The sequence below is a fragment of the Pelodiscus sinensis genome, chromosome 6 (assembly GCF_049634645.1).
Source record: "Pelodiscus sinensis isolate JC-2024 chromosome 6, ASM4963464v1, whole genome shotgun sequence".
In the NCBI taxonomy this organism is placed as follows: Eukaryota; Metazoa; Chordata; order Testudines; family Trionychidae; genus Pelodiscus; species Pelodiscus sinensis.
In genome coordinates, this window is record NC_134716.1 from 107,425,913 (window position 1) to 107,440,459 (window position 14,547).

Genomic DNA, 14,547 nt, shown 5'->3' on the forward strand with positions numbered 1-14,547 from the left:
TTTGGATCTGTGCAAGCTTCTTTGTGAAGTTGATGGATTTCCACTCCATATGGCTGAATGCTCGCAAAAAAACTAAGGAATCACAGCCAACCTCCAGGAGAGACCAAGGGTTCAGACGAAGATTACGACCCAGGTAAGACTGGAGGGAAAGCCCATGTCCACTCTCATGGACTCAGGCTGTAGCCAGACCCTGGTCTGGGCAGAGTTCCTCCCTGAGGGGCCAGTTCTGATACAATGTATTCATAGAGATATCAGAACTTACTCGACGGTGTGGGTTCACCTATCTGATGGAGTGGATGAGGCCATCTGTAGGGTAGCTTTAGCCCCGAAGCTCGTATATCCGGTGTTGCTGGGATGTGACTGGCCCAGATTTGGCCAGATTATGAGGGACTGGGGCCAGGAGGAACAAGGCTCCCAGAGTTGTGGAGCCAGCAGGGAGCTGAAGACATCTTTAAGCTCTGAGGAGATAGGAGCAGGTGAAAACTTTCTCTGAGCAACGGGAAGACCCCTTCTTGACGCATGCCTGGGAGCAAGGTGAAACCCCAACCAATGACCAACCTATTGAGGTTTGTTGAGGCCGGATACCCAGGTTTGAGGTAAGGGCCGACCTGAGGATCAGGGAGAGGTCAGACAATTGCTTTTGGAGGCAGGTATTAGACCTGGCCCACTGTAGCCAGACAGGAACCCCCCCCCCCCTTGTAACATCCATTTTTGCTTGCCTGGAGCATGCAGGGCACACAGAGCAGAAGGCCCAGGCTGTGTGACCGTGAATGGCTGTAAACAGAGATATGCCAATTGCTGACCAAGAGGCTGCCAAGGAGTGTCCTTGACTCAAACCCATATTGATACGAACACACAGCCATCTGCGGGGGGGGGGGGGGGGGGCGAATCTCTCGCCCAGTAAAAGAATATCTGGCACTCCTAATTTAGCTATCTTCCTCTCTTGCAAGTGTGAATTAACTTGAAACTTGCTTGTAAGAACTGGCGCCACAAAATGGACCAGTACAATTTGGCCTCTTAGATAAGAAGATACGGGCCCCCAGGGGTATAAAGATGGGTCCAGCAGTACATTTACTCTGAGTGTCAATCTACCATCTATCTGCTGGTCAGGTTAGGTGTTTGATCTCCTGAGGTTCCAGAGGGGACACCCACCTCGTATTCGTCTTTCCTAGGAATTGAGAGACTGGCCCTGGCCTGACACACTGAAGTTGAGAGGCACAGAAAGGGGTAAAAATTGTACCTGGATGTGGTCCTTTGTCTTAAGTGTACACAGACTTAGAGCTCTTTAAAGATTAAGCTGTCACTTGGTACCATTATTTCTATTTTCTATCTTTATTTTCTTTGTAACCATTTTTTTAAAATCTGTATTTGCTAACAGTTGAGAGAGCAATAGCCATTGTAACCATATGATTTATAAGTCTTTTTAATAAACCTGTAACTGTTTAAGTTTTAACCTGACTCCTTCAGTTGCTGTAATAGAACCAAGCACAATTTAAAAGAACTTCAGCCAGTTATAAAGAGATAGGCATAGGAAGAGCTTAGGCATTTGGATCTGTGTCACTCCCAGGTGACAGATTCGTTGGGACACTTTTCAGCCTTCCCCAGGCTGCCCGCTGCGAAGGAACGTTGTGTTCTAGCAGCTAAAATCTAAGGTGTAATAAGCTCTTCCTATATAACGGGGCGTCTGTTGGCCTGCTGGCCACCCTCTGTGACGGGACCCCGGTCTTAGAAGTAAAGACATTGACGTTAAACCTTTTCTCGGAAACACGCACACGCACATGCACGCTGCCCTGACCGTCGGCTGACGCCCACGCCAATACGTAGGCTGGACACCTGGGGTGAGAAAAAACATTTCAATGGATAACACAGGTTCTTTTGGCTGGGCATTCATAGAGAGGTTAGGGACTTTTGCGAATCTTGCCCTGAGTGCCAAAAGGCTGGTCCGGGGATAGTACCAGGGGCTCCTCTGATTCCACTCCCCGTGGTGGACGTCCCTTTCAATCAAGTAGCTATGGACCTGGTGGGACCCCTGCAAAAGTCTCGGCAGGGAAACCAGTACATTTTGGTACTTATAGATTATGCCACCCACTACCCTGAAGTGGTCCCGCTTAGGAACACCACGACCGCCACCTTTGCCACAGAATTGGTGAAAATCTTTGCCCGAAGGGGGATCCCACAGGAGCTGTTGACCGACCAGGGGACCAATGTGTCATCTAAATTAATGACGGAGTTATGCCACCTCTTGAACATGAAGTCCTTACGGACTTCAGTATATCTCCCACAGATTGATGGGTTAGTTGAACGTTTTAATAAAACCTTAAAAGGAATGCTTTGACGGTTCATTGAGCTAAACATGAAGGAATGGGATATGTTACTGCCTGCGTTATTTGCAGTCAGGGAGGTTCTCCAGGCGTCAACAGGGTTCTCCCCCTTTGAGTTACTATATAGGAGACAGCCGCGGGGAATACTAGACTTATTTGAGACCTGGGAAGAACAAGACTCCTGGGTGAAGGGTACAATCCCCTACATCATAGACCTAAGAAAGAAATTGCAAACAAGAGGGGAGATAGCTAGGGAAAATCTACTACAGGCCCAAGAAAAACGGGCCCAGTATTATAACCAGGCAACCAAGCCCCGAACATTTTATCCAAGAGACTGGGTGCTTCTCCTACCATCACCAGAGTCAAAGCTATTGGCCAAATGGCAAGGACTCTTTGAGGTCCTAAGACAAGTAGGACCAGTAGACTACGAGGTGAGGCTGACAGGTAAACATAAAAACACCCAGATCTACCACATTAATTTATTATAGAAGTGGAAACCACAGGAAAGCGTGTTGATTATGTTACAGCCACCGGATCCAGAGTTGGGGCCCTGGGGAGGCAATCTGGTAAAGGATAGCTCAGCGTAAAGGGGCCAATTTGACAGACCACCAAAAGAACGAGTTGGGAGTCCTCCTACGAGAATATACGTACGTCTTATCAACACAACCTGATAAGTACGAGACCAATTGTGACACCTCCCTAGGAAAATGTGGGAACCCGTACAGGAGGAGGTACAACGGCTGTTACAGATAAGGGTGGTCAAGGTATCCGGCCATGGCATAGCCTTCCCATACCACCATCCTGGCCCCGCACACACCGCCCTCAGAATGCCTACTGTAGGTGTTCTGGTGGCAGAGTGTTGCGGCCCCTTGTGCCCGCCTTCCCTGTGCTCCAGGGGTGGGGAGGCTGGAGCCACGTGCAGCCTGTGCTGCAGGCCCGAGAGTCTGGAGCCATACATGTCCACCCGCCTTCCTCCCCTCCCTATGGTAAGGAGGGGCAGAGGCAGCTTGGCTCCCATGCAAGGCAGAGCCTCAGCAGAAGAGGCAGAGCAGGGGGTGGGGTTGGGACCTTGCCTCTCCCAGCCCTACCATCACTGGCTGCCCATAATCTCAGCAGTATCAAGAAAGCTGTCTTGGACGATCACCTGTGAGACTGAAGTGAAATCCTGGTCCCATCAAAATTAGTGTGAATTGTACTGTTTCTAGTAGGGCCAGGATATCAGCCTCAGCCATTTTCACAATGGAAGCATAGCACCAAATGTTGACAGTATCTGTCTTAGTGAGTTTATTAAAGAAATTCTCTTTTAATAAAACCTATGCACCTGTTAAATTGTGTCCAGTGCTGCATCTGAGGCAAGTATGACAAGCATGTAATTTCTTCCCCATCTCTCTGGATTTCTTTCTTAGTGTCTGTATTTATTTAGACAGAATATATAGAGCCAAAGGCTAATCATGTTAACATGACCCTGTCACTATCCAACATTAAACTGTGTTAAACAAGTTTTGGGGTTTGATATACAGAGATCATAGCTTGCTTAGCATAATGGCAAGCACACCATCTAAAACCCTTTTTAAACTTGAATAAAAAGACACAAACATTTAACATAAGAACGGCTGTACTGGGTCAGACCATTTGATGAAGCAGCATTTGAAATATAAAGGATTAAATACAGCTTTCATTTTAACATCCTTATTCCCTTTCTGCTGAGCTGCATCGATACCTTTACAAGGAAAATCCCCTTTTGTTTAACAGACTTTTTATAGTAAATGTTCTTTTTTGGGGGAAAGAGAAGATGTTAGTAGAGAGAGAGGCTGGAGCTGTTGTTGTTGGCTTTGCTATTTAGTCAATCCAATTCCCTATAAGGTAAAAGAGAAACACACACAAAAGAGAAGAGCAAAGATAGAAAATGCATTTCTAGTTCTGCTGTTGACTTTCATTTTCAATCTCACTGCTGAAAAAACACAGGCCTGGTACACAATTTTATCAGTCTCTCCAAGACCTGGCAAACCCGTACCAGTATCAGGCTATTTAGGGCATTGCTTGCAGTTGCAGTTTCTGATCATGGGCTCAGTGTTGTAAAATATACCTTCGTGGCTGCCTAAGAGAAACTTATTAAACAGGAAAGAATAAATAACATGGGGAAGGAAAATTACACATTGTGTGAATGACAGTCTCATATCTTTTTAGTTATCTAAAGCCCAAAAAGGATCTATCCAGGAAATGGAAGGAGAGACATTTCACCAAAGAAGTATGAATAGGAATAGTGTATGAAATCAAGAAAGCCAAGCCAAAGAACCAGTGACAGCTGGTAAGGAATGCTAGAGACAACAAGAAGTGATTCTACAAATATCTGACCACAAGGAGAGACCAGAAATGGTGTGAGTCCACTGTTCAATGGCAAAGGTAAACTGCAGAGGTGGCACATGGGCAATATGAAGGGTCGCCTGTCCCCTCAATGCCAGAATGCCATGGGAGTGGGGGGAGGGAGGAGAAATGCAAGGGGCCAATAGGCAGAGCAATACCCACAGGCCCTGCACTCCACTTCCTGGTGTGGCTGCTGATGCATGAAAGGGGAAGCCTGAACCCTGCCGCCAGCTCCAGGCCTCTAATTCCCTAGGTCATATTGCTTAGGAAAGGAGGCTTGTGGGGAAGGAGTGGAATGGGACCAGAGAAGGGGTGGGGCAGGGGTAGAGATTTGGGGGAAGGGGCACAGAAGGGTTGGGAAGAAGAGAGGCCTGGAATGGAGTGGGGCAGTGGTGGGACTAGGTGGGCCCTCCCCCGAGCTACGGAAGGCACAGGGAGGAGTCACATGGGGAATGGTCATGTGACCAGTGTCCCCCTTTTGTCCTGCCCCAGCAGTTGTGGCTGGTGACCTGCTAACAGAAGATAAGAAGGCCAAGCTCTCAATGCCTGCTATGCTTCAGTCTTCTCACCCCCAAAAAAGTGACCAGGCAACTAGCAAAATTACCATAGACAAAAAAGGGAAAGGATGCAGACTGGGATAAGTAAATAATACCTCAGATCCTGCACTGCTCATTAGTCTTGTGATGAGCATTATGAAAACAACACAGCTGATTCTGCAGAATTTCATGAGCTGAGACTTGGAGCAGGAGTCCATGCTCTCTGTCCTGTTGGAAAGAAACCATTCAAGATAGATGTTGGTATTCACGGAACAGCTGTATGAAGTAGAACATTGCTATTGGGCTCAGGAAACAAGCACTAAATGGGGGTATCAAACCATGATGCAGTTATGGCAGCCACTGCTTATCATCCCATATTGTATGCACAAATCCATCTTTTTTGAACTGTGTGCAGAGCGAATACGAGCCTTGTGGTGTAAGGACACCAAAATGAGAAGAGCCCTAATGGTGGAAAAACACGTGGTGATGGCTGCATAGAAGCTTCTTTTGGTCAGTCACAAACTGGTTTGTAGTTAGGAAATCCACCATGGGGGTTATGGTGATGCAAATGTGCAGGGTTATTAATCTCCTCCTACTACTAAAAAGTAATAGAGATACAGCCGTGTAAGTTTGGTCTAGCTGAAACAAAAGACCGAACTTTGTAGCACTTTAAAGACTAACAAGATGGTTTATTAGGTGATGTCTGGCCCACGAAGGCTCATCACCTAATAAACCATCTTTAAAGTGCTACATAGTTCTGTCTTTTACTACTACAAAAGACTGAGATGCTGGGCAATGTGCAAGAAACAGGGAATCCTCTTATCACAAAGCCACCCATGAACGATGGCAGGGTGATAGAGGGCATGTATATCTTAACATTGGCTCCAGACCATGTTGTAAGCTAAGTTTCCTGTAAGCTGCACAGTTGCCCATTAAGCACTACCCAGGCACTCAAAGCAGCAGCAGGTAGAGATGCCTCTTTCCCAGCCCTGGACTTGCAGCAGTGGGAAGAGGTGCCCCTCCCCTGGCCTCAAACCAGCCCCACACCCACTGTAGCTAGAGGAAGGGTGCCCCAACTGAGCTTTGGACTTGCAATGGTGGGGAGTGGTGCCTCTCCCTCCCAGCCCAGATGCCGCTGCTGTGGGTGCAGAGAGCTGGGAGTGAATGGGTTGTGTCCTCTCTCCCCAGGGCAGCTTGCACCGCCTCCCCCACCCCCAGCTAGAGCCCTCACCCCAGTCATTGCACTAGGCCTAAATCCCCTCATCCGTGGCCTCACCCCAGAGCTCACACCCCCAGCTAGAGCCCTGCCCAATCTCAGAGCTTGCAGCCCCAAGCAAAACCCTCACTTCTCCCTCATCCCCAAATATCTGTCCCAGTCCTGAGCCCCCTGCCACGCTCCATACCCCTCACATCACCTTCATATTGGTGTACATAACAAAATTCATTCTGCACATTCATAGGAAAAGTGAGAGGGAACATTGGAATTTGTGAGTACCTCAGCAGAAAGGGCTGCTTTTCTAGATGTTGCAGGCACCGGTGGATCACTGGGGCCATTTCACTGACATCAGTGCAGTGAGTCAGTGCATGACACACACATCTGTAGAGAAAGCTGCAGGCAGGTACTTTTTTACCAGACCAGAAGATTCCAATAGATGTGGAAATGTCCAGAGTGCTCCTGAGCAATACAGTTGCTTATGTAGCCATATACCAGACTTTTTTTAGTAGAAAGGAGCATTTCAACAATAGGTTCACACGTGCAGAATGACCATAGAACAGAGGTCCTCAATCTGTTTATCATTGTAGGCTGCATAGCAATGCTCAATGTTAGCTGGGTCACAGACTGAGAACCACAGCACTCCCAAATTCCAGACCAAAATGCCCAATGCCCTGGCCCACCTACAGACCCTTCCACAGAGTGGAGCCAGAAATGGACCTCAGGAATGGGGCAGCAGGGCAACCTTAAGCCTTGACCCTGCCATACAGGGCTGGGTGACCAGCAACCCAAAGCACCATCCCAAATAGTGGGGTAGCCCGCACACCTTTCTCAGCAGGTCCCAGCAACCTTTAGCACACAGTTGTGTGACAATTGGGTTGCATGTGGGCTGCATGTTGAGAACCACTGCCATAAAATTTGCATCTGGCAGATCAGAGTTGCTGGTGCTACCTTTTTGGTAGTTAGACCTCGATAAGGAAAATATTTGTGAAATTATACTAGTCTTCTGTGTTCTGTATAACATTTGTGACTCCAAGGGGGAAAAGTTTCTGCAGGGGTAACACTGAGGTGGATAACGGGATATCTGATTTTGAGCAGCCAGACTCTAGGGTTATTACAGGAGGCTACTGGAATCGGGGAGTCTTTGAAGCAACTTTTGACACTGAGTCCCAGTGATGTGTCTTTCTGTAATGAATTAAGCCATGTGTCATCTAGGGAAAAAAACTTGTAACTCCCACCTGAGCATTAATTGTGGTTTGAAAATGCATTAATTTCTGTTGCAACCACCATGTGTAGACAGGAATAATCATTGTCTTTGTAAGCCTAAATTATTATTAAATGGCAATACATTATTAACATATCTCACAAGGGATATGAGAGTGAGCAGCACTCTTTGAAGCTGCCTGTAAGTCCAGTCATAATTATGGGATATGTCTGTCAGGATGGAGTGCCAGGAGTATTGTGACAGGCCAGAAATGTGTTTGGGGAGGACAAGGAAATCTACAGCTGAGCACATGTTCCACCTGTAGCACAAGCAGAAGCATCTCTGTTTCTCCATGAATTTTATTGTCCATTCCTGCCCATCTCCTCTCTCGGCTATCCATTTCTAATTTATCATTTATTGTGTCTCTCTACACCCTGGGCTTACTATCAGTTTAATCTGAAGATTGCAGCAATGCACAAAAGAAGTGCCTCATCTGACAGGTTCTTCAGCAGTATGTAGGAGTTGGACATCCAGGGTACATTTACAGAAGCAAAAAAAAAAAAAAAAAAAAAAAGAGATCCAGAATTGTGTGCAACCTGGGAAAGGGGAGATTTGGATTTAATTCTCTGCTCTGCTACATAGTTCATGTGTGATGTTGTGTCTTGCTCAAGGCTTGTCTACACTTTAGTGCATCACAATCCAGAGTGTGAAACTGTGTGCGCTAGCCTGTTGTGCAGTAACAGCTGCTGAAGTGTATGAAGAATTCTGCAGTGCACTTGGGACATACTCCTCTGTAACTTTTAGTGCATTTTAGTATGGTATGTAGTCAGTGAGCCTGACAACAGTCTGGTGCAGAATAATTCATACTTGTGATTGCTATGTGCTAGCTTGCCATCTAGCATGCCCTCAGTCTCTGTGCCAGTTATAGAATGGGGATGATATAGTATTGCCAATTCTTGCAGTTATTTAATGCACTGTTCAGTTTATTTAAAACTGCTGTTCTTGGAAATAAAAGATTACATGAGACTCTTGGCTTTTCTAAATAAATTCTAATTCACTCTACTATCAAAAAATAAAATAAAATAAAATCCTGGCCCATCATATAGCCCCAAAGCTCAGAAACTAAAAGGGCAAATCTAAAGAACGAGACAGTTTTCTAAACTCTCTTAGGGGTGTGGAATGTTCTTATGTTCTCAGTCCTGTAATGGGTCTGCACATAGGCCATATGCATGTCTGCACTATCACCCCTAGTATCATTATCTCATAGATAATAACCCTCCCCCTTCTGTTCTAAATCTGATTTGTCAGTTTCATTATGGCTGTGTCTACATTGGCATCCTTTTCCGGAAAAGGGATGCTAATGAGACCAGTCGGAATTGCAAATGCCCCGGGGATTTAAATTTTCCCCGCAGCATTTGCATGAACATGGCTGCCGCTTTTTTCCGGCTCGGGGCTTTGCTGGAGAAAAGCGCCAGTCTAGACAGGGATCTTTCGGAAAATAAAGCCTTTTCCGGAAGATCCCTTATTCCTGATTTTAGGTAGGAATAAGGGATCTTCCGGAAAAGGCTTTATTTTCCTCAAGATACCTGTCTAGACTGGCACTTTTCTCCGCCCCGAGCTGGAAAAAAGCGGCAGCCATGTTCATGCAAATGCCGCGGGGAAAATTTAAATCCCCGGGGCATTTGCAATTCCAACTGGTCTCATTAGCATCCCTTTTCCGGAAAAGGGTACCAATGTAGACACAGCCTATGTGTTCACGTTTTTTCATTGTATTCCTTTGGTATAAACAGGGGTTGACAAATTATGGAAAACCCTACTCACCAGACAAAAAAGGGACTCTCCACCCTCTCCCACAAAAAGTGTTTTTTTAATGGCATAAATTCTTAATAAGAACAGTAATTACTAATAAGTTATTAATAAATATCACCCAGGTTATTAATAAATATCTTATAAACCTCTACCTTTTCTCTCTGCTGCCATGTCTCCTCCCCTTGCTCCATCAGCTCCCCTGGTGCCTGCTGCCCCCCAACCCCTCACCCTCTGCTGTCTTGACTGCTGCCCTTCTCACTGCCCTCAGCCTTCCTGAGACCTGCCCCCCTCCACCAGCCCTTCTCTCCGCCCTGTGCCCACTCCTCCAGTAGCCCCACTCTGATCGTGTAAGCTACCCCTCCTCATCCCCTCTCCTAAACCTCCCTCTACACACCTGCCCTGCCTCTCTCCTCTGGTGCTGGTCCCTCCCCTGCAGCTGTCTGCCCTTCTGCTTCACCCCCAGAATCCCTTGGCACCTGCACCTTCCCTTAGCCCTGTCCCCTCCTGCTGCCTCTCCCTTCCCTCACTGCCCCTGCCCCCTTTGCTCTCTTTTTCCCTGATACCCACCCCCTCACCACCCTCTGCCCCCATTCCCTTCATGCCCCTGTGCCCTCACAGATGCCTTGCTCCATCCCTGCCTTCCTCATGCCCACCCCTTCTTTCAAGCCTTCTCCCAGCACCTCTCCCTCCTCCTCTAGCCCCCAGTGCCCTTACCCTCTCCTCTCCCAGCATCACCCTGTCCCCCCTCTCACTGACACCTCCCCTCCTGCCCTTTTCCTCATTGTCTGTACTTGGCCCCTTGGCATTTGTCTCTCCTGCACCACTGTCCCTTGGTGCCTTCCCCTTTCTTCTTCTTCTTCTTCTCCTGACCTCCTCCCCTCAGCAAAAGCCCCTTCCCCATATTTTTCCCCTCCCCTCCCAACTGCCCAGCCCAGCCCCTTTCCCTCCCCAGGGGCCAGCTCTAGGTTTTTTGCAGCACCAAGCAAAACATTTTGCCCCCCCGCTTTGTTGTTGTCTTTTACACGTTTGCATTTTGCAAGGGGTTTTTTTGTTTCTTTTCTTTTTTGTCCTGGCATTTTAGCCCTATAAACAACAAATAGCATTTTCATTCATTTTTTACCCTAAAGGCAAAGGCGCTTCAGGTGAACTCCCCCGTTCACTCGCTGCTGGGTCACAGCAGCCTTTTCCCTGCTCTGTGCAGCCCCTCCCTATGGGCAAGCATCCTTCACTCCCTACCCACAGGGGGTGCAGGGACATCACAGAGCCAGAGGGGTGCAGGGAACAGTGGGGGAGTACGGAGGTGGCGCGGGGAACGGGAGGCACAGAGCCTCGCCGGCCGGCGGATCAAATGGGGCTGCGCCACCCGTAGTGCGGGCTTCGGCCAGCGTGTCACAACGGCCCACTGGGCCAGTCCGCCCCTGCACTCGCCCAGCTGGAAAAATCTACTCGCCATGGGCGAGCGCATTTGTCGAGCCCTGGGTATAAATATGCTCATGCCAATTCTCTTCCAGAATTTGATGAGGAAGTGGGTCTGGCCCACGAAAGCGCGTCACCTAATAAACCATCTTGTTAGTCTTTAAAGTGCTGCCTAGTCCTGTCTTTTGTTTCAGCTACACCAGACTAACACGGCTACATCTCTATCACTATAGTACATGTCGGTTAGTCTGTGAGCTGCCCGGGCATGCTGGCTTTTAACGTTACAGACTCACATGGCTGCCCCTCACAGGTGAAGCCCAGTCGAGTCGGTACCTCGGGGCGCCTGCTTAGTTGAGAAAAGCATCAAGTCTGGTTTAACCGTCTTAAACTGCCGCGGGGGAACCCGGGATCCCCTTCAACAGCGAGCGGCCCTGCGCTGCGCCTGCTCCCCGTGTCCCGCTGCTCTCGGCTACCTCTGTGCCCGTTTCTCACCGGGCCCCGCCTCCCAGTGCTGGCTGGGGCAGAGGAGCCCAGGCGGGAGTCCCTCCGTCGAGCGGCCCTTCCCCCCAGCACGGAGGGGCCGGGCGGGCTCGGTGTCTGCCCCAGAGGGGCCGGGCCGAGCCAGGCCGCGGCGGCCGCTCGATGTTTCGGCGCTCGGCATCAGGCCGCGGAGCCAGCCTGGCCGCCATGGCGCTGAGCGGGGTGCGCGTGCTGGAGCTGGCGGGCCTGGCGCCCTCCCCGCTCTGCGGCATGATCCTGGCCGACTTCGGGGCGCAGGTGGTGCGGGTGGATCGCTCGCCCCGCTCGGCGATGAGCACGGACGTGCAGGGCCGGGGCAAGCGCTCCCTGGCGCTCGACCTCAAGCAGGCGCGGGGGGCGGCGGTGCTGAGGAGGCTCTGCCTGCGGGCGGACGTGCTGGTGGAGCCCTACCGCCACGGTGAGGGGCTGCCGGGGAGGGGCGCAGGGTTGAGGGTGGGGTGCCGTTGGGGGAGGGCCCCTGGGTGCAGGGCTTGGGAGGAGGGGTGCTGCTGCCTGGGAAGTAATAGGGTGCAGGGCTTGGGGAGCGTCTCTTGCTGTCTGGGGAAGTTCAGAGGTGGAGAGGGGCTTTGGGATCCTGGGGGTCCCCTGCAGAGGAGACGAGGCAGGATGGGGGCTCGGTATCAGGGGTACCAAGGTGGGAAGTCAGGTGACTATATGGCAGTAGTGAGTGTTGCCCTTCATGGGAGATAAGGAGTTGGTGTCTGGATGACAGCTGGCACGTGGCTGGATAGGATGGTGGGAGCAAATGTTAGGAGATGTAAAATCCTGTTTAATTAGTTAACTGGGCAAACATTGGCTTCATCTAGACTGGCAAGTTTTTCCTTTGTGGAAAAACTTTCCAGCTGTCTACACTAGCGGCTTGAATTTCCACAAGAACACTGACTTCCTACTGTCTGAAATCAGTGCTTCTTGCGGAAATGCTATGCTGCTCCCGTTCGGGAAAAAGCCCTCTTGCGTAAATGCTTTTGCGCAAGAGGGCCAGTGTAGACAGCTGAAAACTGTTTTGCACAAAAAAGCCCCAATGGTGAAAATGGCGATTGGGGCTTTCTTGCGCAAAACCACATCTAGATTGGCATGGATGTTTTTCCACAAAAAGTGCTTTTGCAGAAAAGCATCCGTGCCAATCTAGACGCTCTTTTCCGCAAATGCTTTTAACGGAAAACTTTTCCGTTAAAAGCATTTGCGGAAAATCATGCCAGTCTAGACGTAGCCAAAATATTTAACCGGTTAAATGATTAAATAGGGTGAGTGGGGGCTGCCTTGGCGGGCTGAAGTGCCCCCCACTCATGGTGGACCCCACCGGTTAACTGGTAGGCCTCACCTGGTAAGCCAATGGATGACCCCAATGCCTATATAATGGGTTAAATTGTGGCATGCAGGGGCTTTGACCATGCAAAGATAAGCTTACACTTTTCAATCGTTTAAACACTTGAACTCCCAGGCTGCATCTAGACTGGCATGATGTTGCGCAAAATCAGCTGCTTTTGCGCAAAATCTTGCTGCCTGTTTACACTGGCCGTGAGTATTTGTGCAAGAACACTGACTTTGTAATGTACAAAATCAGTATTCTTGCGCAAGAAGCCAAGTGTAGATAGCAACATTAATTTATTGCGCAAGAAAGCCCGATGGCTAAAATGGCCATCGGTGCTTTCTTGCGCAAGAGAGCGTCTACACTGGCACAAAAGCAAATCTTTTGCGCAAAGGCACATGCCAGTATAGAGGCTCTCTTGTGCGAATATTTTTAACGGAAGAACTTTTCCGTTAAAAGTATTTGCGCCAAATCATGCCAGTCTAGACGCAGCCCCAGTGTCTACAGTTTATCAAGCCTGTAAGGATTTGTATGTTTGGGGCCTTAATTTTTAATATGGAGGTGCGATTCCTGTGGAGAAGACAGCTCCAGCATGCTCTGTTCTTTTCTAAGCCACGCAAGCCCATATATTTGAGCCACAAAAATGGCAAGTTGTAGCAGGAGGCTCAGCTTAAAGTTGTATATCACATATTGATTCCTGTGCCCTTTGGGCTGAAATTCTGTATTAAAGATTGAGCACTCATGGAAGTACACGTACATTGTGTTCTGACCACATTAGATTGAGGACTAAAGGGTCACATTATCATTTTAAATATCAATTGTTGTAAATGATCATATTTATCTGTGTTACTAATAATGCCTGTGGTCATTAAATCTTGGAACTACATATATCTGGTGTGCTTTTTCTTTGTCTATTCCTGGGTTTTGACATATTTTTTTTTCCCTTACAGGCTGTACTCTGGAAATCAATAAAACTGATTTCATTTTAATTTATAATTTCACATTTTCTGGTTGAAATGTTTGGATTGCCATGGGATTGTATGGTTAAAAGTGAGACAATTCCATTGGAATTTTGTGATTATTACAATAGAAATTTCTATTGCCTTTTGGTATTGTAAAAACCTTTCTGCACAATTTAAACATGAATGCAAATATGAATTGATGCTGGTGTCTCATTAAAGTTAAAATTCCATCTGCAGTTCCTTGAAATTTGGGGTCTTCAAAGTATTTTTGGGGTCTTCAAAGTATTTGAAGGCTTCAATATCTGAGATATAGGTGAGAGGATTATTCTGGGAGGGGTGGGTGAGATTTTGTGGCCTGCAATGTGCAGGGGTTCAGACTAGATGATCATAATGGTCCCTTCTGACCTTAAAGTCTATGAGTCTATGAAATTCTATAAGCTAGTTAATACATCTTATGGACCTTGTCCTGAAATTGGTTTCATACTGGTTCAGAGATCTTCTGTCATGGAGCCAGGAGCAGGGTTGGGGACCAAGTGATACATGGGGAGATTTTCATTGGCACAGACTAGTTAGACACCCAGATTCCATTGGCTTTTAGTTATTATTTTGTGAAATCTGTGGGAGGTAGGCATTTGAAAATCTGCTCTATCATGGTGAGAGAAAACCAACACATTGGCTGTGTCTAGACTGGCAAGTTTTTCTGCAAAAGCAGCTGCTTTTGCGGAAAAACTTGCCAGCTGTCTACACTGGCCGCTTGAATTTCTGCAAAAGCACTGACGATCTCATGTAAGATTGTCAGTGCTTTTGTGGAAATACTATGCTTCTCCCGTTTGGGCAAAAGTCTTTTTCCGAAAAACTTTTGCGCAACAAGGC

At 48.1% G+C, this 14,547-nt stretch overlaps 1 protein-coding gene and 1 long non-coding RNA gene across 2 annotated transcripts in view; one reads left to right on the forward strand and one right to left on the reverse strand.

Annotated features, from left to right (window-relative positions):
* Positions 1-892: 892 nt before the first annotated feature.
* On the reverse strand, positions 893-11,356 carry LOC112544708 (uncharacterized). Its single transcript, XR_003088045.2, has 3 exons — positions 11,157-11,356; positions 5,338-5,449; positions 893-4,429 (listed from the first exon to the last, which is right to left on the reverse strand). It is a non-coding gene; the product is annotated as an uncharacterized LOC112544708 (long non-coding RNA).
* A 26-nt stretch (positions 11,357-11,382) lies between these two features.
* AMACR (alpha-methylacyl-CoA racemase) overlaps positions 11,383-14,547 on the forward strand; it is a 33,226-nt gene continuing 30,061 nt past the window's right edge. Inside the window, exon 1 of the mRNA XM_075932583.1 lies at positions 11,383-11,800. Within this exon, the coding sequence (XP_075788698.1) occupies positions 11,506-11,800 (295 nt within the window). The 5' untranslated portion in view covers positions 11,383-11,505. The remainder of the gene's footprint in view (positions 11,801-14,547) is intronic.